This window comes from Triticum aestivum, chromosome 2D, assembly GCF_018294505.1.
Source record: "Triticum aestivum cultivar Chinese Spring chromosome 2D, IWGSC CS RefSeq v2.1, whole genome shotgun sequence".
In the NCBI taxonomy this organism is placed as follows: Eukaryota; Viridiplantae; Streptophyta; class Magnoliopsida; order Poales; family Poaceae; genus Triticum; species Triticum aestivum.
The window spans coordinates 495,171,324-495,195,876 of record NC_057799.1 but is presented as its reverse complement, the minus strand read 5'-3'; the positions used below and the strand labels follow the sequence as shown (position 1 = coordinate 495,195,876).

At 45.4% G+C, this 24,553-nt stretch overlaps 1 protein-coding gene and 1 non-coding gene across 3 annotated transcripts; both read left to right on the top strand.

Moving 5' to 3' along the window:
• Nucleotides 1-17,003: 17,003 nt before the first annotated feature.
• Nucleotides 17,004-22,304, top strand: LOC123054061 (probable metal-nicotianamine transporter YSL9). 2 transcript variants are annotated; one of them, XM_044477727.1, is made up of 8 exons: nt 17,004-17,188; nt 18,104-18,522; nt 18,621-18,787; nt 19,641-19,738; nt 20,085-20,219; nt 20,307-20,496; nt 20,573-20,687; nt 20,764-22,304. In XM_044477727.1, exons 2-8 carry the CDS (start codon nt 18,141-18,143, stop codon nt 21,684-21,686), a joined length of 2,010 nt encoding a protein of 669 aa, XP_044333662.1. In that variant the 5' UTR covers nt 17,004-17,188; nt 18,104-18,140; the 3' UTR covers nt 21,687-22,304. The 2 variants fall into 2 exon arrangements, with proteins under 2 accessions (XP_044333662.1, XP_044333661.1); XM_044477726.1 differs by lacking the exon at nt 17,004-17,188 and adding an exon at nt 17,799-17,962.
• Nucleotides 22,291-22,364, top strand: TRNAI-GAU (transfer RNA isoleucine (anticodon GAU)). Its single transcript has one exon. It is a non-coding gene; the product is annotated as a tRNA-Ile (tRNA).
• Nucleotides 22,365-24,553: the final 2,189 nt, after the last annotated feature.

Below are 24,553 nucleotides of genomic sequence, written 5' to 3'. Positions count from 1 at the left end.
TAACTGTTTGGGATGAGGAGGAACAAAACAAATGGGCAGCCAGATGAAGGCGTGTGCGATACACAGCATACGGTTCACTAGGATGAACTGTGTGTGATTAGGCAACACAATGGAAACGATTTGACTGAACAAGATGTGTGTGATACGCGGCAAACAGGTCCGTAATCAGAATGTGTGCGAAGACCAATAATAACAGAGACGATTGCTGCTAAGAAGCCGTGTGATTTGCTCTGTCTACAGTAGAATAACATGTATATATATATATATAACTGAAATAAACATCCAATTACATAAGTGACTATACAGATCATTCGCACACACCTCAATAAACAATTGCATGCATTCTAAAGTAGGAGAAACAATCGTCTAGTCATCTACTTCTTGTGACGCTCCCGCCACTGCTCTGTGGCTTGATCCCTCGTCTGGGGCAGGAAGAAGACACTTCCTCATGTCAACGATCCGCCTGTACATCTCGTAGCTTGTGTACGCCTCCATGGCCACGTACTTGACATGTTGTTCATCCAGTCTCTCATGCCACACATTGTGCCAGTCGTTCTTGTCCTTATTGCTCTCATTCTTCATCTTCATGTAGTAGGGGTCGATGATGGCCGAGGCGAGGTCAACCAGGGATTTCAGTTTGTTTTTGTCGCTGCCCCAGACCTTGTAGTGGTGCTGGATGTTGACAAGATTCGGGCATTTCAAGTCCGAAACCTTGAGCGCTTTTAGATCGTTGGTGGTGTCCACTGTAGCGAAACTGTAGTCAGAGCTGTTGATAAACCTGGAGAAATGCTCGCAAGGCCTTGCGGCAAGGTGGTGGTGGTAGACGAGGACGTCATGTCGCACGCACAACTGGGCGACGGCAACCTTGTAATCGTGCCCGGCATGACCGATGGTCTACTCGAGGTCGAAGCCGACTACTCGGTACTTGTCCTCGGCAAGGAACTGCTCCATAGTTTGGATGGAGCTCTCCACCGAGACCGGATCGTTCGTGTACACCACCGAGAGGGCCTTCCCCCTCATGTGGGTGTCCACTACGTGATGCTTGGTGAACTGCCCGCCGTTGTCGTCGTCGGCCGCTGGGAGCGCTATTGGAGCCACAGGGAGCGCCATTGGAACCGCTGGATGTCCTCTCTGTATGTGTCATCGTGGGTGTGCTTATTGCGTCGTGTGACGTGAGAGATATAAGGTAAATGGCCACAGGAATAAATGGGGCCGGGCGGCCTGAATTCTCTGTGCGTCCGCATGGCAGTTTTTGCAGCGGGCAAGTGCATCGTCGCGCCGCGCTCGGCGCAACCGCATGCACACGAACGTGCGTGATCGTGCGCTGGCCCCAAACATGAGCAGCGCGCGTGGAGGGACGAGGGCAGAGCACCCGAAGGGACGTGAGAGCAGAGCGCGTCGTGGCCGCCTGAACCGCAAGCAACCAGACGCATAGAGCAGTTGAACATGCAGGAAATGGTCGCCTACAAGCCGGCTGACAGTTGCGTCACTGCGTAGAGAGAGGCCGTGTGCTACCACCTCCATCTAGTCTATAGTCCCCTTTATATTCTGTGCCATACTTTGCCCTCAAATTTAACCAACAAAATGTTAATGCATGTTATTAAAATTATATAATTGGAAACTATGTTCAAATACGAATCCAACTATATAATCTTTGGCGACATTTGTTCGTATTTTATTAGTTAAATCATAATTATAAACCAGGACGGGGGTATAGTAGGTAATTAAATCGCAAATGTTTTTTATTAACCGTGTGTGTACGTGGCCTTTCGTCCTCCTCTCGCACGTCTTGTCACCCCGTTGCCGTAGACGGCTTACAACGCAAGCTTGCGCAGCGCGCGGGGGCGTTCTTTTGGCCAAACGGTGGCGCCAATGAATCGTCGGTGAGCCCGTTCCCAAGCAACCTCCCAGGTTCCCGCGCAAGCTTCCCTCCCGACTCGGTGAAATCCCCCAAAATCCCAATGCTTACCGGCCTGCTATAAAAACCCTCACGGCCGGCGAGTCCTGCATCGCATTTTCCCCTCCCTCCCTATAGCTTATCTCGTCTGCTTCTCCCATAATCACCAATGGCACCGATCCGTCGTCATTGCTCAGCCACTCCGCCGTCATCAGAGGACAGCTCCGGCTGGGAGGCTACACCGCGGCGGCGGTGCAGTCCCTGGCGTAGTGTAGTGCGCGTGGCGTCCCTGTTGGGTGTGCGCAGAACACCCACCACACGCTCCGCCGCCGCCGTCCGTCGGCAGCTGTTGCCGGCCGTTGCCGCCACACCACCGTCGAAAGCCAGGCCCATCTCCCGCTCCGCCGCCGCAGCCCGAAGGCGGGAGGTGGCCGTCATGGCCGCCACCCCACTGCCGGCCACCGTGGCCATCACCCGCTCCGCCACTGCGGCCCGAAGGCGGGAGGTGGTGGTCATGGCCGCCACCCCATCGTCGGTCGCCGTGGCTGCCAGCCCACCGTCGACCGCCGGGTCATCACCTGCTCCGCCACCGCCGCCCGAAGGCGGGAGGCGGAGGTGGATGCCCGCACGTGCGTCAGCAACCTTGCGTGCTACACCGAGTTCCTGCGGGAGGAGGAGGAGGAGCGCCTCGTCGAGCATGCAAAGAGACTTACCGCCGCCATGGTCGCGGCACACGCTGCCTCAGAGGCGAGGAATCATGAGATCTACGAGGAGAACCACCGCTTCGAGAGGGGTCGTCTGGAGCGGCAGAGGGCGTTCGAGGTGAGCGTCGCTGAAGCTGCAACAGCGGCAGGCACCGTATTGCGGTTGCCCAGCTCGTCGGTAGGCTCCTCCTCCGCCTCTTACTGAGCGCGCTCTGCAGAGGAGAGGCAGCCGGAAGTACTACAAAGCCCCTCCGCAGTAGTAGTAGTATTTAGGGACTATTTTGTTCAGTTCATGTGACTATAGATGTGGTGGAACTGTACAACGTACTTAAAATTAGCTAGTATATATAGTTGAACTAGCTATTTCAGTACGTGGTTGGCAACAATTGGGGAAAAGTTTGGTCGGTTCAGCTGTCGAGTTTAACTGTTTGTATAAATTAAGAACGACTTCTTAATCTATGAATTAAATCTATGCTTAATTACTGAATTTTAGTTGCAAAAATTAGATACTGCTAGTGATTTTTAGCTTCATATTTTGACAAATCGCAGTGCTACAAGGATTGACAAATGGCAATGTTACTAGAGCAACAAATGTCAATCTTTCCAGTTTGACAAATGGCAACATACCCAATATGACAGATGAAAATCTTACCAAATTGTTTGTAAGTGGTTGCACACGGGTCATCCAAAAGAACCGTTTGCATTGAAGAGATGCACAAATCCTGCTCTCACTTTGCATCATGTCGTCCTGGGATCGACAGACGGGGCGCGGGAGGACGGCAGCTGGCGGCGCTGAGAGGTAGCGTTCAACGGCGGTGTCCCATGCCGTTGAGGGGGGCGCGCGCATGGAGAGGAAGGCGGGCGACCATGGAAGTCAAAGGGCTCGCTTCCCGGTGAGCCTGCGCGGCGTACAGCTCGCACGCTTCCCGGTGAGCCTGCGCATTCGAGAATAGCTTGCAAGCCTCTCAGTCAGCCTATGCACCGGACTGCGCTCGCACGCATCCCGTTCAGTCAAGGTCAAGCAGTTGTCCGCACGGCACCTCCTACAGCCATTAAAACCAAGACACGTGGCGTCACGTGAATGGTTAACAGAACGCACACGGTTTGAAATATACAAACGTTTGAGATATTAAAGTGGCAGCTAGTTTTTCAAAATGCCTTTGGCTGTTATTCGAGTGCGCCTTCTCTCAAAATGGACACGAAAAATACCACAGCATGTCGGGTGCCATTCCATGATAGCATGCCAAGTTTCATGAATTTTAGACGAGTTTTGGATTTACTAGAATTTAAAAATAAAGTATCTCAACATTTTGCCGGCAATCAATGGTGCTCTGGTGTTTGAAATTCATTACCATTTCTTGCATGGGACCTAAGCATGCACCCAAGGACACAGATTTGATTTTTCAACCAATTTATATGCACTGGAGCATGTGCATGTAGTTCAAATTTGAATTGTGCACATAAATGCATTGAAAACTCAGTTAATGCATAAAAATGTCCAAACGAACCCTGAAAAATCACAAAAATTGACACGACACTCCTGTTGTTCTATGTTGACACGAGAAATTTTTTGAAAGCAATAAGAGGCAATGGATTTCGTTTCGTCCCCAAATGTGGGACGTTCTCTACCGAAACCATCATGCTTGTTGTGAGAAGCTCTAGTTTGTGAGAACCATATACCCAAACCTGCCCAAATGGGTCAAAAAATTTACCACGGCATGTTGATGCCGCTCCATGATAGCCTGCCAAGTTTCATGAATTTTAGACGAGTTTTGGATTTACTAGAATTTAAAAACCAAGCATCTCAATGTTTTGCCGGCGATCAACGATGCCCTCGTGTTTGAAATTCATTATCATTTCTTGCATGGGACCTAAGCATGCACCCAAGGACACAGATTTGATTTTTCAACCAATTTATATGCACTGGAGCATGTGCATGTAGTTCAAATTTGAATTATGCACATAAATGCATTGAAAACTCAGTTAATGCATAAAAATGTCCAAACGAACCCCCAAAAATCACAAAAATTGACACGACACACCTGTTGTTCTATGTTGACACGAGAAAAAATTTGAAAGCAATAAGAGGCGATGGATATCGTTTCGTCCCCAAAGGTGGGACGTTCCCTACTGAAACCATCATGCTTGTTGTGAGAAGCTCTTGTTTGTGAGAAGCATATACCCAAACCTGCCCCAAATGGGACAGATTTTTTACCACGGCATGTTGATGCCGCTCCATGATAGCATGCCAAGTTTCATGAATTTCAGACGAGTTTTGGGTTTACTAGAATTTAAAAACCATGTATCTCAATGTTTTGCCGGCAATCAACGGTGCCCCGGTGTTTGAAATTCATTACCATTTCTTGCATGGGACCTAAGCATGCACCCAAGGACATAGATTTGATTTTTCAACCAATTTATATGCACTGGAGCATGTGCATGTAGTTCAAATTTGAATTATGCACATAAATGCATTGAAAACTCAGTTAATGCATAAAAATGTCCAAACGAACCCTGAAAAATCACAAAAATTGACACGACACTTCTGTTGTTATATGTTGACACGAGAAATTTTTTGAAAGCAATAGGAGGCAATGGATATCTTTTCATCCCCAAAGGTGGGACGTTCCCTACCGAAACCATCATGCTTGTTGTGAGAAGCTCCGGTTTGTGAGAAGCATATACCCAAACCTGCCCCAAATGGGACAAAAAATTTACCACGGCATGTTGATGCCGCTCCATGATAGCATGCCAAATTTCATTAATTCCAGACGAGTTTTGGATTTACTAGAATTTAAAAACCATGTATCTCAATGTTTTGCCGGCAATCAACGGTGCCCTGGTGTTTGAAGTTCATTACCATTTCTTGCATGGGACCTAAGCATGCACCCAAGGACACAGATTTGATTTTTCAACCAATTTATATGCACTGGAGCATGTGCATGTAGTTCAAATTTGAATTATGCACATAAATGCATTGAAAACTCAGTTAATGCATAAAAATTGTCCAAGCGAACCCCAAAATTCACAAAAATTGACACGACACTCCTGTTGTTCTATGTTGACATGAGAAATTTTTTGAAAGCAATAAAAGGCCACGGATATCGTTTCGTCGAGAAAGGTGAAACGTTCCCTACCGAAACGATCACACTTATTCTGAGAAGCTCTAGTTTATGAGAAGCTTATACCCAAACCTGCCCCAAATGGGACAAAATTTTTACCACAGCATGTTGATGCCGCTCCATGATAGCATGTCAAGTTTCATGAATTTCAGACGAGTTTTGGATTTACTAGAATTACAAAAGCAAGTACGTCAACGTTTGCCGGAGAGCCACGGTGTCGTGGTGTTCGAATTTCATCCCCATTTCTTGCATGGGGCATAAGCATAAACCCATGGACACATATATGATTTTACAACCCATGTTGGTGCACCGGAGCATGTGCATGTAGTTTAATTTTGAATTGTGCACCTGAAATGGCTAGAAAACTAATTTAATGTATAAAATGTTCAAATGAACCCTGAATAATTCCAATTCTTTTACGACACACATATAGTTGCATGTTCACTGCAGATAAAAGGTCTAGCAATTCAAACACCGTCCATTGTCGCTGTGACCCCATTACGTAATTCAAATCAAGATGAAAAATCAAGTAGATCGCACACAGTTTATTATCACCAACCGTGTGAGATGCAGCACAAAATATCCTGGAGCACCGTCGGTGTATATACAGTACGCCTATGGCTTGAGGGAAACTTCGGTGGCCCACTCAGGCGAGAACGCGGCCGCAGCCGCCATGCGCGTGCTAACAAGGTGCATGAGCGCGGCCGCAATCTGCGACCGGGCGACCAAGGCAGCCCAAACGGTCGTTGTTGCTTCTCAGGTGGCGGCAGCAACATCTGCCTCGGGGATAGCAACTGGCGAGAGCGGCACAGCAGCTGACCGTTCCGCAGCGGCGTCCTATGTCCTGATGGAGGCCGCCCACGACCATGTCGAGGCCGCCCACGCCCGGTTCATGGCGGTCACCGCACAAATCGAACGAAGCTTCTCCGACAACGGTCGGCAACCCACGACCGAAGAGTTGGCAATCGCCGAGAGCGTTCGAGCAGCCGTCCGTTCCTCCGCCGCATACCTTGCAACGACGGAGCCCGTCCAAGCCCAGATCGCGGCCGCCCATGCCCAGCTCATGGCAGCCTTTTCCAAAGAGATGGCGGACGCGGATGGCGACATGCTTGTCGAGTATGGTGTGATGGATGCCATGGAGCCCCTTCCCCAGGAGACCGTCGGGCGTGAGCTGGACATGGAGGCAACGACGGAGATCGACGAGCACCAGCCGTAGTACTAGTACTCTTTGTTTTGTTTAATTAAGAGCGTCGGTCTTTAATTTGTTAGAGTAATGTTTAGGTCAGCTAGCTTTGTTTAATAGATGAACTTGCTCGATTAAGAAGTGTGGGTGTGTTGTAGTCTCCTTTGTGTACCCAAATTATGCAATGACGTGGATGACCAGTGTAACCATGGAAATTCGAACCAAATTTTTTGACGTTCAAACTCATCACACACGGGTTAAGCTATCTGAATTGTTTGTGATGTTCACATATCGTACACAGTTCTGAATAAGGGACCGTGTTTGATGACACTTTGCGCTCCAGTTTTTGGCTGAAGCGATTCCAAATTTTCGGCTGCCGCGGAAATATCTACCTCCCCGCCCCTCCCCCTTACCAAAAGCCACATTTGCCCTATTTTCGCCTTCCTTTCCAAGTTGAAACCTTCACTCCTTGTTTGCAGAGCCGCCTCCTCGCCGGCGACCCTCCTTCATGCTGCTCGGCCTCGTCTATCCAGGCAGGTAATCCACACTCGACCCCCATCCTCCTCCTCCTTCCACATCCCACATGCCCCGACCGTCGGCGCGAGCGCGACACCTTCCACCCAAATCACCAACCCCTCCACCAAATAAGTGCCGCCCTAAGCCATGGTGCACAAGTTTATCCAGGATCTCAAGGAGCATTTGGCAGCGGAGAAGCAAATCGAGGCCGCACGCGCGGATGAGGTCGCGATGGCTGCCATTCGTGCCGACCCCCGGATCTTGGAGGAGCACCTTGCCATTTGCTAGCTACGCCGGTTAAGCATGCTCGGTTTACCCGTTGTGTGTGCTGCTCCTGCCTTTCCTTCACAAATTCTAGTGAATTGTTCTATCTAATTTTACCATGCAATTCGTTGCTCTAGTGTATATGTTCTATATGTCGTGCAGTGTGGTGCTCACTTATTAACTGTTTTGTTGATTAGTTGTCGTCTTCAGTTAACTGTTTGGTTCAATTCTGCAAATGTGATGTTCAATTCTTCCGGCTGCAATTTTGTATTGTGTTCCATGTGAGAAATAAATCGAATTTATCTTTACAAAATACATGAGAAACGAATACAATTGCTATATTTCCAAGCTGTTAAGCATGCTTGGTTTGGTTATACATTGTGCAATGTGGTGCTCAGTTAACGTTTGGTTCATTTGTGTTGTGGTGTTTAGTTAACTGTTTGGTTCAATTCTGTAATGTCATGTCGCTTGAAGCTACGTCAGTATTTCCCCAAAGAGGAAGGGATGATGCAGCACAGCGGCGGTAGGTATTTCCCTTGGATATGAAACCAAGGTTATCGAACCAGTAGGAGAACCAAGCAACACAACGTAAACAGCCCCTGCACACAAATAACAACACCTCGCAACCCGACGTGTTAAAGGGGTTGTCAATCCCGTTCGGGTAACGGCGCCAGAAACGGCGTGCGGACGGGAGAAAGTTGTAATAGATTGAATAAATAGATCGCAAATAAAATAAAGTGCAACAAAGTATTTTTGTATTTTCGGTTTAATAGATCTGAAAATAAATGCGAGAAAAATAGACCGCAAAGGCAAATATATGAGAAAGAAGACCCGGGGGCCGTAGGTTTCACTAGTGGCTTCTCTCGAGAAAAATAGAAAACGGTGGGTAAACAAATTACTGTTGGGCAATTGATAGAACTTTAAATAATCATGACGATATGCAGGCAATGATCATTATATAGGCATCACGTCCAAGATTAGTAGACCGACTCTTGCCTGCATCTACTACTATTACTCCACACATCGACCGCTATCCAGCATGCATCTAGTGTATTAAGTTCATGGAGAAACAGAGTAATGCAATAAGAACGATGACATGATGTAGACAAGATCTATCTATGTAGAGATAGACCCCATCGTTTTATCCTTAGTAGCAACGATACATACGTGTCATTTCTCTTTCTGTCACTGGGATCAAGCACCGTAAGATCGAACCCGCTACAAAGCACCTCTTCCCATTGTAAGATAAATAGATTAAGTTGGCCAAACAAAACCCAAATATCAGAGAAGAAATACGAGGCTATAAGTAATCATGCATATAAGAGATCAAAGAAACTCAAAAAACTTTCATGGATATAAAAAGATATGACTGATCATAAACTGGAAGTTCATCAGATCCCAACACCGCAAAAGAGTTACATCATATGGATCTCCAAGAGACCATTGTATTGAGAATTCAGCGAGAGAGAGGAAGCCATCTAGCTACTAACTACGGACCCAAAGGTCTACAAAGAACTACTCACGCATCATTGGAGAGGCACCAATGGAGGTGGTGAACCCCATCCGAGATGGTGTCTAGATCGAATATGGTGGTTCTGGACTCTGTGGCGGCTGGATGAATATTTCATCGACTCCCCTAGGGTTTCTGGAATATTGGGGTATTTATAGAGCAAAGAGGCGGTCCGGGGGCACCCGAGGTGGGCACAACCCACCAGGGCGCGACTGGGCCTCCTAGCACGCCCTGGTGGGTTGTGCCCCCCTCAGGGCACCCCCCCAGGCGCAGCCAGGGCCCGTTGTGTTCCTCCTGGCCCATCAAAATTTTCCGTGGAGTTTCATGGCATTTGGACTCCGTCTGATATTGATTTCCTACAATGTAAAAAACATGCAAAAAACAGCAACTGGCACTTGGCACTATGTCAATAGGTTAGTACCAAAAATGATATAAAATGACTGTAAATGATTATAAAACATCCAAGATTGATAATATAACAGCATGGAACAATCAAAAATTATTGATACGTTGGAGACGTATCACAATGTGATGTTCAATAGTTGTGGGTGCATTCTGTTATTGTATAGCATGCGAGGAATAAATTGAATTTGGTTGTAGTAAATACATGAGAAACAAATACAATTGCTATATTTCTAAGTTGTTAAGCATGCTTGGTTTAGTTAACTTCTTGGTTCAATTCTGCAATGCGATGTCCAATTGTCGTGGGTAGAATTTTGTATTGTTGTGCATGTGAGGAATAAATCAAATTTGGCTGCACTTAATACATGAGAAACATATACAAGTGCTATATTTCCTATTTCTTAATCATGCTTGGTTTGGATAAATGGGTTTTCCATGTCGCTTGAATTAATCTGATGAATCTGCAATGTGCTTATTTTTCATCAACATATTTTATTGATAGCATGCGAACCCTTACTTAACCTGATGACTAACTACCTTATATGTGTTGCAGGGAAACAATGGGAAGCACTGTGGTTTACAATCGAGGTTAGCACGTGCATGGTCCGTTGTGTAATAGCACATTATTGTGCAATTGCAGGAACCATTCTAATATTTAGGTTTTTAACAATTTGGTCTTGCACATGTAGGTCCTGCTGTCAGAGGTTTTAACCCACTCTTTGACCCTTTTTGCATATGGGGAAATGAGTTGTCCATGAATATCAATCAAATCAAGAAACTCAGAAAGATTGTTAGGATAAAGAAATTAGCGGAAAAAAAACAAGATATTTGTGTGCACAATGAAGAAGACGTCAGTTCACTACAAGATGGTTCTAACTATTATACCTTGCCTTTTTTTATTCCTTTGCCCCATTTCCAATATAGAGAAGATATTTATGCACATCCTTGTTTTTAGGCCTTTCCAAAGCAGTTCACTTATGATTAACTCTCAAACCACCTCTATGGTCAGGAGGCGAGGAAGGTTTTCATACAACACCCACGGTTCAATATTGAAGTGTTTTTGAAGAGGACGAAGGATGGACGGTCAATCATCCACAGGCACTGGCCTAAAGTTGCAAAGACCTTCAACATGAATGAAGGATCAATATTCGCCTTCCGCTTCAGCAGTTTTCCAGATGAGATGCATCTGTCTATATACCGTCTATGATGTTAATTTCAAAAGGTTCTACATGTTGCATGTGAAACTTGGTGCTTGTGCAGTTGTGTAATGGGGTAGCTGAGTGCTGAAGCTATATCATGTTGTACTCTGATGTATTTTAATTATGAAATTCTGCTTCCTTAATATGGAAATGAAATATATTATGTGCTTAATATGAATGTCAATTAGATTAATAAATGGATTATTAATAATAGGGCAATTAGCCTGCTAATGGCGAATTAGCCTGCTAATTGGGTTTTGCTATTGCAAACGGTTATTGAAAAACACCGTGGGCGATGACCTCATGCAACGCACGCAGTTTCTAGGAATAAACCGTGTTGGATCAATGAACAATCACACACAACTTTCTCTTGAAAACTGTTTGTGTTAGGCCATCTTGCGCAAACATTTACCACATAAAAACTGTGTGTGATGAATAGCCTTTGCCACACAGTTTCTTCTACGGACCGTGTGTGATGCATTCAATAACGCAAACGATTTAACGAAAAAAATTGTGTGTGATGTACCTATGAACGGAAACGTTTTCCTTGGAGCGACTGTGTGGGATATACATATGAACGGAAACGTTTAGCGGAGACTGACTGTGTGGGATGTACTTGCCACCGGAAACAATTTCGCATGTATAATTGTATTTTTTAGCTCTACTGTATGTATTTCCGTATTTGAGCGCTCGCCGGTCGCACACGACCTCATTTTGCCGAGCGTGTGTGCCAGGAGGGCATATCCCCGACGGTTTCTGGGTCATGGGGGAAGGACCCCCCCCCTATCGCCCACACTCACTAGGCGACGGTTCCAAATGTCGTCGTGGAAAGGGGTTAAAAACCGTTTGTACAACACCGACGCGTACCAGTGATAAGAGATCATGCATATAAGAGATCAAAGAAACTCAAATAACTTTCATGGATATAAAAGGATATAACTGATCACAAACTCAAAGTTGATCAGATCCCAACAAACACACCGCAAAAGAGTTACATCATATGGATCTCCAAGAGACCATTGTATTGAGAATTCAAAGAGAGAGAGAGAGAGGAAGCCATCTAGCTACTAACTACGGACCCAAAGGTCTACAAAGAACTACTCACGCATCATCCGAGAGGCACCAATGGAGGTGGCGAACCCCATCCGAGATGGTGTCTAGATTGGATCTGGTGGTTCTGGACTCTGCGGCGCCTGGATGAATATTTCGTCGACCCCCCTAGGGTTTTGGGAATATTGGGGTATTTATAGAGCAAAGAGGCAGTCCGGGGGGCACCCGAGGTGGGCACTGCCCACCAGGGCGCGCCTAGGCCTCCTGGCGCGCCCTGGTGGGTTGTTCCCTCCTCGGGACACCCTCCAGGCGCAGCCAGGGCCCATTATGTTCCTTCTGATCCAAAAAAAACTCAGTGAAGTTTCGTTGCATTCGGACTCCGTCTGATATTGATTTCCTGCGATGTAAAAAACATGCAGAAAACAGCAACTCGCACTTGGCACTATGTCAATAGGTTAGTACCAAAAAAATGACATAAAATGACTATAAAATGATTATAAAACATCCAAGATTGATAATATAACAGCATGGGACAATAAAAAATTATAGATAAGTTGGAGACGTATCACCCATCTACATCTTCTTCTAAGAGATCTTTAACCATAGCAATACTAGGTTCTACTTTGATTTGTTTATCAGGTTTAGGTGTTCTAATATAGCTTTTGTTAAACACAGTTGAAACTTTAGCATGTTCCTTTATCCTAATAGGGATAGGTGGTTTCTCAATATAAGCAGAAGGAACAACTGGATCAACATTATAAAGTATAGTTTCTTGTTTAACTAGTACCGGTTCTTTAATTTCTTCTTTAATAGGTGGGTGATATTTAAACCACTTCCCTTTAGGGAGTTCAACATGAGTAGCAAATGATTCACAAAAAGAGGCTACTATCTCAGAGTCAAGTCCATATTTACTGCTAAACTTTTGAAAAGCATCGGTATCCATAAAAGATTTAACACAATCATACTTAGGTTTAACACCTGACTCTTTACCTTCGTCGAGTTCCCAATCTTCAGAGTTGTGTTTAATTCTTTCCAGAAGATCCCACCAGAATTCAATAGTCTTCTTCATAAACGAACCAGCACAAGAAGTATCAAGCATGGTTTGATCATTACGAGAAAGCCGAGCATAAAAGTTCTGGATAATAATTTCTCTTGAGAGCTTATGATTGGGGCATGAATATAACATTGACTTAAGCCTCCCCCAAGCTAGAGTGATACTTTCTCCTTCACGAGGCACAATTATATATATATATAATTTCGATCACGATGAACTAGATGCATAGGATATTTTTTTTGATGGAACTCCGATTTCAACCGATTCCAATTCGATGATCCAATATCATCGCATAGCCTATACCATGCCAATCCTTTTCCCTTCAAAGATAAAGGGAAAATCATTTTCATAACTTCATCTCCGGGTAAACCTGCAAGCTTAAATAATCCACAAATTTGTTCCACACATATCAAGTGCATATCAGGATGTTCGGTTCCATCTCCTGCATAAGGATTAGCTAGCTGTTGTTCTATCATACCCGAAGGAATTTCATATTCAATATTTTTAGTAGGTGCAGTAGGTTGAGGGGTAGCTAATTGTGGTTTCGGACGAGGTGAAGATACCCCGAACAAACCCCTCAAAGGATTGTTTTCCATAGTAACAAGTGACAATAAATTTCAGCACACTATATAAATGTTTCCTTACCAAATTCCACTTACCAAAGGTGCTTCACTCCCCGGCAACGACGCCAGGAAATAGCCTTGATGACCCACAAGTATAGGGGATCAATTGTAGCTCTTTTTGATAAGTAAGAGCGTTGAACCCAACGAGGAGCAGAAGGAAATGACAAGTAGTTTTCAGTAAGGTAATGTCTGCAAGTGCTGAAATTGTAAGTAACTGAGTAGTTTGATAGCAAGATAATTTTTAACGGGCAAGTAATGATAGTATTAACAAAAGTGCAGCAAGATATCCCAATCCTTTTGAGGCAAAGGACAGGCCAAAACGGTCTCTTATGATAAGCAAAGCGTTCTTGAGGGTACACGGGAATTTCATCTAGTCACTTTCATCATGTTGGTTTCATTCGTGTTCGCTACTTTGATAATTTGATATGTGGGTGGACCGGTGCTTAGGTTTTGTTCTTACTTGAACAAACCTCCTACTTATGATTAACCCTCCCGCAAGCATCCGCAACTACGAGAAAAGTATTAAGAATAAATTCAAACCATACCATTAAACTTTTGGATCCAATCGGTCCCTTACAGAATATCGCATAAACTAGGGTTTAAGCTTCTGTCACTCTCGCAACCCATCATCTAATTGCTACTCCACGATGCATTCCCTTAGGCCCAAATATGGTGAAGTGTCATGTAGTCGACGTTCACATGACACCACTAAGGGAATCACAACATACATACTATCAAAATATCGAACACATATTAAGTTCACATGATTACTTGCAACATGATTTCTCCCGTGACCTCAAGAACAAAAGTAACTACTCATAAATGATAATCATGCTCATGATTAGAGGGGTATTAAATAGCATATTGGATCTGAACATATAATCTTACACCAAGTAAACCATATTGTAATCAACTACAAGATGTAATCAACACTACTAGTCACCTACAAGCACCAATCTACAGTTCCGGTAACAAGATTGAACACAAGAGATGAACTTGGGTTTGAGATGAGATGGTGTTGTTGAAGATGTTGATGGAGATTGCCCTCCCCAAGATGGGAGAGTTGTTGGTGATGATGATGACGATGATTTCCCCCTCCAGGAGGTAAGTTCCCCCGGCGGAATCGCTCCACCGGAGGGCAAAAGTGCTCCTGCCAAAGTTCCGCCACAAGACGGCGGCGCTCCGTCCCAAAAGCCCTCTCCTTATTTTTTTCTATGTCAAAATGACCTATATACCAGAAGATAGGCACCAGAGGTGGGCCTGGGTGAGCACAACCCACCAGGGCGCGCCTGGGCTCCCTGGCGCGCCCAGGTGGGTTGTGCCCACCTGGTGGGCGCCCTCTGGTAGTTATTTGCTCCAATATTCCTCAAATATTCCATAAAAAATCTCTGTGAAGTTTCAGCTTGTTTGGAGTTGTGCAGAATAGGTAGCCTGACGTAGCTTTTCCAGGTCCAGATTTCCAGCTGCCGGAATTCTCCCTCTTTGTGTGTACCTTGCATATTATGAGATAAAAGGCATTAGAATTACTCCAAAAAGCATTATTATGAATAAAAACATCATAAATAACAGTAAGAAAACATGATGCAAAATGGACGTATCAGTTGTCAATGGTCGTGAGTACACGACGGGTTACTATCTTGCAGATGCCATCTATCCTCCATGGGCCACACATTTTTGAAGACAATAAGTAACAAGAGATCTCACTTTGCAATGCGTCAAGAGTCGACAAGGAAGGATGTGGAGAGAGCTTTCGGTGTGCTTCAGAAGTGCTTTGCCATCATTCATGGCCCTGGAGTATTGAAACCCCAAGACCCTATAGCAAATCATGACATGTCATCATCTTGCATAACATGATTGTTGGAGATGAGATAGACATGCCTGAGAACTTTTGAGATGAGATAGACATGCCTGCGAACTTTTGGTACATCTTCAATGGGGATCCTGCCGGGCCGCATCACGATGCAAATAGGATACAGAGATTCCTCGCGACACATCACAACATCGAGAACTGAGAAGTTCATACCCAGCTTCAAGATGATCTTGTTGAGCATCAGTGGCATCTCCATATCACTTCGTAGTTGTGCTTTTATGATTCTCTTTTACTTCATTTGAACCCTTCCATGTGTTTGAATTTGAATAATTTGGTTTATAAACTATGAATTTGTAATATTCATGAATTGTGTCAATCTTAATTGTTATGTTTGGATTTAATATGTGTTGAAATGTACTATGTAAACATTAGAAAGATTTGGCATTTTTACCCCCTTAAGTTTAGCGGATCAGTTAGACTAGTTTCAACGTCATGGGGAGCTTGTGAAGTTAGGTCTATCCGGATCAGGGTGGCTAGATTTGAGGGGCTCAGACAACCCTCATTGTAGCCTTCTTCTCCAGGCGGTAATCTTTGTTTTAGATCGTTGGCACCAGCGTCTTCTGACTCAGACCGACGATTTCTAGGCCGCTGTATCAACAACGTTTCCCTGGTTGATGGTATTTCGGAGGTGGCATTGAGCTCACGACGCGCCATCAATGAGTGAAGGAGGACACATCAATTTTCTTGTGGACCTATGTGTAATTTCTAGTTTCTATAAGGATGACCTTGTAAGAGTTCAACTCCGTCCTTGCAAAGCGATCAGGAATATTTTTCGATGAAATGCTAAGGGCAACTCCAACGCGGGTCATCAAATCACTCGCAAAGGTCCGGATAGGATGGTCCAGACACTTTAAGCCATCTAATGAAAGTGATCAAATTTGTTCGAACCTTTCCGAACGTTCGAAATTGCCCGAACAGGTATCAAACTGGGGGGAGGTTTAGAGGAGTCCGGACGTCCGGCCGGCCCACTGTTAATTGGTCCCACTTCTCACAACCCATATGTCCCACTCACCTTTTTTTTCCTACCGGTCCACCTCTACCAATCATAGCCCACAGTTCGGATTTGATGACTACGGTTGAATGACCAGTGCCTTGCTTGCTGTCCGCACACACGTCCGGACATGTTTGCGGACATTTCTTGTCGTCCATTTGGTCATCCCGTTGGAGTTGCCCTAACCATGTGTTTGGGGCCACTTGGGCATCTAGCTCTAGACAGGGAATGCAGCAGGGGACAGAGACGGTAAAACCGAACAAGAGTACTGAAGCAGTCACAACGGGGTCCTTTTGGTCCCCTAGTTGGACTGGACGGCTGGACGCGGCCCCGTATCGGCATCTGCCTGCCCAAACCCGTGACCCCGGCCTGGATTTTGTTCACCGGCGTGTCGGCCGCTCCCTCCGCCGCCGCCGGGGAGAGGAGAGGAGGACGATCATCTACCAGGTAGCAGAAGAGAAGCAGAGAGCCCTCGTCCTCGTGCGTGCATCTACCCCGGACAGGGTGCATCATGCAGCGAAAAACGGAAACGCCTGACGTCGCGCGTGGCACGAGGGGGGCGAGCGCAGAGCACACGCCCGCGGAAGCAGACAAGCCGAGGACAGTTGGCGTGAACCATGCTGCTCCCCGGGGCCCACGCGCCATAACACAACAAACGTCCACGCCTTTATATATAACCTCTGCCACTGTCTACTGGTGTCAGTAGTCCACCCACCACGTAGGATCCATCGATCCACCGCCGACTCCCCACTGTCCATCAGCCGTCGACGGCCGGGCGCTCCCCTCCTACGATCACCGAGCAGGTACAGTCCTGATAGGAGCACACCATCTCTCTAGTATATCTCCTAGAATAAGAACTGTCTAATAACTGTGCCGTTCTCTGTTCTTTGATCCATCATCTCTTGCTTGCTTGGGGAGATCTGACAGTTTCCTGTTCACTTCTTTCTTCTTCCTATTGGAAAATAAGAGTTTAAGTTCTTTGTTCTTTTTCTTTTTTGCGGGAAGTTCTTTGTTCTTTGATACATCATCTTGCTTTGGGGTTGCTTCCATTCTCTGTCACCTCTTCTGCTTGGAGTTCCGGTCGATCTCGCGTTCTGATTCGACGGGGATCCCTTCGTCTTTCCTGCTCGAAATGTTGAGCAAGAGTCTCCTGACTTATTGCGTGCCCCGATCGCTTATACTATTATTTTCTTGTTTTGTGTGGTTGCGTGTGTTTTACTGTTAGCGTACACAAGGGGGCGGTGCTCGGTCAGTCAGCGCTAACTGCTGAGATCTGGAGAAGAACTGTCGAACTGTTTCTCTCGGCTCCATCGTTTTCCTTCTCTTTCCCGGTTCTCCTGCTCACCTTCCATTTCCTTTGCTCATTTCTTCTTGTCCTTTTGGTTGGAGCGGAGACCCCAGGTGACGCCGGATTTTTTTATCCATTTTTCTCAGCTTTTCATCCCACTCAAGGACAAAGGATTTTTCGTGCTCATGAATCGCTCATCAAATTTACATGTTTTCTCCCACTGAATCAATCATTCTCATTCATGGCGCACACGAGCTCACTTTCTCATGGCTTCACTGCTAGTAGCACTGTAATACTCCTGTCAGCTCACCATCAAATGCTGATAGTACGCGAGGCTTTCTGTTCACCACAATCTCCTACTCATCACGAATCTTTTTACCTTGGCTCGAACCTGACGCCGCGGAAATATTTCTTTTTGCCCATGAAGCAGGGGACGGCGGAGGAAGCAACCCCGCCCCGGGCTCGCGATGGCGCTCCACCAGCGGGACGACGGCGGCGGGAGCAGCGACGGCAGGGGGAAAGCCGCGCTCTGCGACGACGGCGCGGAGCCGGGGGCGCCCGCGCACGCGGCCGGCCGCGTGCCGCCGTGGACGGAGCAGCTGACCCTGCGCGGGCTGGTGGTGAGCGTGGCCGTCGGCACCATGTACAGCGTCATCGTGATGAAGCTCAACCTCACCACGGGCCTCAACCCCACCCTCAACGTCTCCGCCGCGCTCATCTCCTTCGTCATGCTCCGGGGCTGGACGCAGGCGCTGGCCCGCCTCGGCCGCGTCGTCCGCCCGCTCACCCGCCAGGAGAACACCGTCGTGCAGACCTGCGCCGTCGCCTGCTACAGCATCGGCGCCGCCGGTCGGGACCGCGCCCGCGAATCTCTCCCCACTTTTCTTTCTCAAGTGGAGCACCGGGATTCTGACGCCTTCTTGGATTTTCCTTTTTGCGCTCCCCAGGCGGGTTCGGGTCCTACCTGCTCGGGCTCAACAAGAAGACCTACGAGATGGCCGGGGTGGACATGGAAGGCAACGTGGGCACCAAGGAGCCCGGCGTTGGGTGGATGATGGGCTTCCTCTTCGCCGTCGCCTTCGTCGGGATTCTCGCGCTTGTCCCTCTCAGGAAGGTCGGTGACAGTCTTTCTTTCCTGTATAAATCTTCAGAAATTTACTCTTGCTATTCGATCACGGTTCTACTTAGTGCCAACTGAGATTCTGCCCTTCAACCCAATTTTGTTCCTCTGCCCAATGTCCAAACTAAGTGTCTGAAGGATTATGTAAAGCTGAGACAAGCAACAAGTATTCTTCCATTTTTTGTTAGGTTTTGTAAAAACAAATAATGCTTTTCGGACTGTTAGTTTAGTTGCCACACTGCCCATAGCCAAATTAATGAAAATATTTGATTTACATTCACAACTTAGTCTTGATAAAGCTTTTCTTCAGCTAAGTCCCACACGTTATACACATTGGCTAAGTTGTGACTCTAAGGACTATGAGCTTGTTTGCTTGAAGCCTAAGAATTGGCAATTATGTTAAACCTTTTTGGCTAAATAGTGCCAAGAAAATAAAGCCATGGCGTGCGAGTGTTCACTTCTCTATCTATAACAAAAGTACTAGATACCTCGCCTATCATTTGACATACATGCAATTTAAATGAATTGTGCATTATGGAAAAATAAGGACTTTTTTTACTGGAATATTCGGTTGCAATTAAACTGAGTTGAATTCTAAGCATAAGTTTGATGGAGGGAAAAAAATTATGTGCACACCATTCACTTCTGCTGGCAAGATCAGACATATCATCTTGGGAACTCTTTAAAGTTGACCGTGATCCTAGCATAACTTTTCCTTTGTTACCTTACAACAGCTTCAAGTTGTTTGTCCCGTGTGGAAAAAGAAACTTCAAGTTGTTTGACATCAGTTGCAAATGGAAAGAAACAATTTTAAGCACATTTTTTATGGAGCTTTGTAATTTTTCAGATTTTGGTGATCGACTACAAATTAACTTACCCAAGCGGAACTGCAACTGCTGTGCTTATAAATGGATTTCATGCGTCTAAGGGAGATGATGTGGCAAAGTATGCAGTTCTCTCACATAACCAGTAGCCTTCATAGCCAAATACTCCCTCCGGTCCTTTTTAGTCCGCATATAAGATTTGACTGGAGTCAACTCAAACTCCGCATATAAGATTTGTCTGAAGTCAAACATTATAGAAAAAAATATTAACATTCACAATACGAAATCAATATCATTAGATGCGTCATGAATTTATTTTTCATTGTATAACTTTAATATTGTAGATGTTGAATTTTTTTTATATAAACATGATCAGACAAATCTTATATGTGGAGTAAAAAGGACCGGAGGGAGTATTATGATTCTCTCATTTTAGCAAAATTTGATGTTTTTCTTGCTAACGTCAGGATGCAAGTGAATGGATTCACAAAATACTTTGCAATTAGCTTCTTCTGGAGCTTCTTCCAGTGGTTTTATTCTGGTGGAGATCATTGTGGCTTTTCGCAATTCCCCACTCTTGGACTACGAGCTTGGAAACATTCGTAATGCCCGTCATGTTATTCATTATTCTATTCTGTTCTTGACTAGTAACAATTTTACCTAATTTAGATTCAATGATGGGGTGTCAGGTTCTTCTTTGATTTCAATCTCACATATGTTGGGGCAGGGATGATTTGCCCCCACCTTGTGAATATCTCTCTCCTTCTTGGCTCTATTCTCTCCTGGGGCGTAATGTGGCCACTGATTGCTGATTTGAAAGGGAACTGGTATCCGGCAGATTTACCAGAAAGCAGCATGAGAAGTCTGCAAGGTTACAAGGTTTGTTTCCAAGTATAATTTTGTTGTTGTGCGTGTGCTTTGCATATCCTTTTTTCTTACCTTCTCTCATTCACAGGCCTTCATTTGCATAGCTCTCATCCTAGGAGACGGCATATACAATTTTACAAAGATTATTCTTAAGACCGTCATGAGTATGCTTGACAAATCAAAACAGAAAAGCGCAAAGAACGGTAAACAGCTTAACCTTTCTGGTCTCTGCCTTCCTGATGTATAGATGACCTGATGTTGGGTTCATTATGCTTTCAGGGGAAGATACTCTGTCACTCGTTGAACAACATCGCAATGAAGTGTTTATAAGAGACAGTCTCCCTAACTGGCTAGCCTTTTTGGGTTACTTTGCATTATCAGTCGTTGCTGTAATCACCATTCCCAGGATGTTCCCTGAGCTGAAGTGGTACTATGCTGTTGTAGCATACTTACTGGCTCCTGCCCTGGGTTTCTCCAATGCCTATGGATCCGGTCTTACCGACATCAACATGGCCTTCAACTATGGAAAAGTTGCCCTCCTCATTCTCGCGGCCGCAGCTGGGAAAGAACATGGCGTGGTTGCTGGGATGGTAGGCTGTGGCATGGTGAAATGTATGACGTCGATATCTGCTGATCTGATGCAGGACTTCAAAACTGGGCATCTTACATTAACATCACCTAGATCAATGCTTATCGCTCAGATCATCGGCACCGCCATTGGTTGTGTCATCTCACCGCTGACATTCTATGTGTTCTACAATGCCTTTGACATAGGCAACCAGGACAGCCCCTGGAAGGCGCCGTATGCTCTGATATACCGAAACATCGCGATTCTTGGTGTGGAGGGCTTCTCTGCTCTGCCCATGCATTGCTTGCAGCTCTGTTGTGGATTCTTTGCCTTTGCACTGGTGGCCAACCTGATGAGGGATTTCCTTCCACAGAAGTATGGCAAATGGGTCCCCTTGCCCATGGCAATGGGGTTCCCCTTCCTTGTCGGCGCGAGCTTCGCCATCGACATGTGCGCCGGGAGCTTGATAGTCTACATCTGGCACAGGATTGACAGGAGCAAAGCAACACATATGGTGCCAGCAGTTGCCTCCGGTTTTATATGTGGGGATGGACTTTGGATCTTCCCAGCTTCCTTGCTTGCGTTGGCCAAGATCACCCCACCAATGTGCATGGCATTTGCTTCTACACACTAGATGGGTATCATATCCGATAGTGGTTGCTGGCTCGCAGCTCTATGGTGAATAAGTTGAATGATGTATAAATCCAGAAGGTGTAAAATTGTAAGAGGTATATCATCTTTCAAGAGCAGCAGATCCAATTGCCAAATGTGGGTTTCCAGCTGTTCTCTGCAAATGTTATCATCGGATATAAACCATCAAATGAAGGGTTGTCAGATGACGTGTGGCACCGAAAGAGTTGTCAAGTAATGTGTATAAACTGATGAGTGTAAGACTGGGGTATGAAGATAGATGAGCCCACTCGACAGGATTACCGCAGCGATGAATTACTGTATGCTGCAGCAGGAAAACATCATGAGTTTCTGAAAACCATCCAACAAATTCAGTGCTGCTTAGTGCTTACCACTGAACACTGAAGACAAAATTAGGCCTATATATTACTGTGTAATTATCTTCCTGTGGTGATTATTTTCTTTAGTGAGAAGTCCCTATCTATGAGTTTATGTATGTGTAGGAGACATGAATCTCAGAATAAAATGCGTAGGCCTCAGTGTAAGCGAGGAGCATAACTATCTTTTTAAATTGCTTTTAATGTAAAGAAATATTCAGTAAATGGTTAGGTCCTGTAGCTCAGTTGGTTAGAGTGTTGGTCTGATATGCCAAAGGTCACGGGTTCAAGCCCCGTCGGGACCAATTCTTTTTTTAATTGCGATTACCCTCTTTTTTCTGTGTATTTTCTAACTGCTCATTGTTTTTCCTAGTAATTTGAGAAAACAAAAATGACTCATTAGGTCTTGTATATCAGGGGCCGCCAGGAGTTTTTAAAATTGTATTCAACCACGATTACTCATTGTATATTCTCTTTTACTATTATTTTAATAGCAAGGAAATATTTAAGAAGAAATTAGGTCCTGTAGCTCAGTTGGTTAGAGTGTTGGTCTGATATAAGGTCACAGGTTCAAGCCCCGTCGGGACCAATTCATTTTAACTGCAATTACTCTTTTTTCTCTATATTCTCTAACCGATAATTGTGTTTCTTTTTGAGGGAACCGATCATTGCTTCCTAGTAGTAATTTGAGAAAATAAAAATAAGTTATTACTACGTGTTGTACCTCAGGAACCGTCAGGATTTCTAAATTAAATTCCCGCCCATTACTATTTTTTCTACTGGTATTAGTATACTATAATCAACCCCTCATTGTTTTCACGTGTAGTCAAATATATGTTTTTTGTATAAATTTATAATATTTCTTGCATTATTTCTACTGGTACATACGATTTTTGCCAGAAAAAAGTTGTGTAGTCAGATGACTACACTGCCATGTAGCTTCACCACTGCGCTGGACCAAAGGTCATTAATTTAATTGTAACTACCTTTTCAAGTATATTCTCTAAACCTCTTATTGTTTTATAGTACCTGCAAAAAAAACTTGAAAAGGAGTATAAAGAGCTTATTAGAGCAATTCTACCAGATTACTTATAACCCCCCATCTTCCAATAAAACTATCAAAAATAGAGAAATACTCACTCAAGCAGATTCCCTAAGTGACCCTCTATCTCTAAAAAAATTGGAGAGCACCCTCTAAAAGACCGCACCACCCTTTATAAATTTATTTAAGAGAGAGGGAAATACAGAGGGACACCCTATGCACAAAAGTTTTGGTGCCAACAAAACTTCTTGCCCTTTTCATTTACTCTCGTACGTGCGGCGCCACCGCCATGGTCTCCCCACCCCTACCGACTCTGTGACTCATTCCCCTGTCGCAGCCTTCCCTCCGCCTCTTGTGTCTGGTAGCCGGCTCCACAACCCTCCCTCCTCGCCGCCGCACCCCCAGCAGCCGACCCTGCCAGTCGCAACCGGTGAAGCACCACCTTGGTTCCTTCTTTCTCCAGTCATTGCTCATCAACATAACAGGCAGAGGCTGGAGGGACATCCTAGGGGGGGTGGCGAGTGGAGGGGACTAGCGAGAGGCACAAGGTGCACCAACCAGAACGGGGGTGCGTCCGGATGATGAGCAAGAAACGAAAGGGAAGAAAAGAAGAAAAATAGTGACACAGTGACAACTGAGTCCCACATGGAAGAAGTACAGAGGATGCAGTTCTAGGGCGTGTGATTTAGCAGTGCGCTCTAAAACCTCTTAGAGTGCCCTCTAGAACCATTAGAGGGCCTGCCCTTTTAACAAATCTGCTGGAATTTCTCTGAGATCTATTTGTGCCAAAGGTGGAGGGTTCAAATCCCTCTAGCTAACCAGCCGGCCCTGCCCAATGCTGCATGCATCACTAGGCCAATTATTGAGGTGATCAAGACCATGCATAAAACAATTCCGTGGGTATCGACCAAAGTTACCAGTGAGTCTAACACCGAACAATTAAGAAGATGTGAAGCATGATCCATGCAGTCCATACACTATATATGCCCAACAATCAAAACAACACAGTAAAGTAACCTGTTACAGTCTCCAAGACTCCAACTCTTCTACTTTATGCTTGCTTGTGCCCATTGCGATCATAGACCGATGCTGATGCGTGAAAGCAACGGCGCGCTTGTGTGAACTGCCGGCCTCCACATGAACCGCCCGATGTGGATCGTCGTCGTTCACTGATCACTGGTGTCTTTCAAGAACTTTGTAAGAAGAGTTGGAGACTGCAAATATTATCATCAAGCTGTAAGAAGTATATCTTTCAGGAGCAGCAGATCCAATTGTCAAATGTCGGTTTCCAGCATGTTATCTGCAAATATTATCATCGGATATAACCTAATTTTAGAGTTGTCAAATGATCTGTGACACAGAAAGAGCTGTCAAGTAATGTGTGTAAACTGATGAGTGTGAGACTGGGTATTAAGATAGATAGATGTGCCCACTCAAGAGGACCGACGCAAC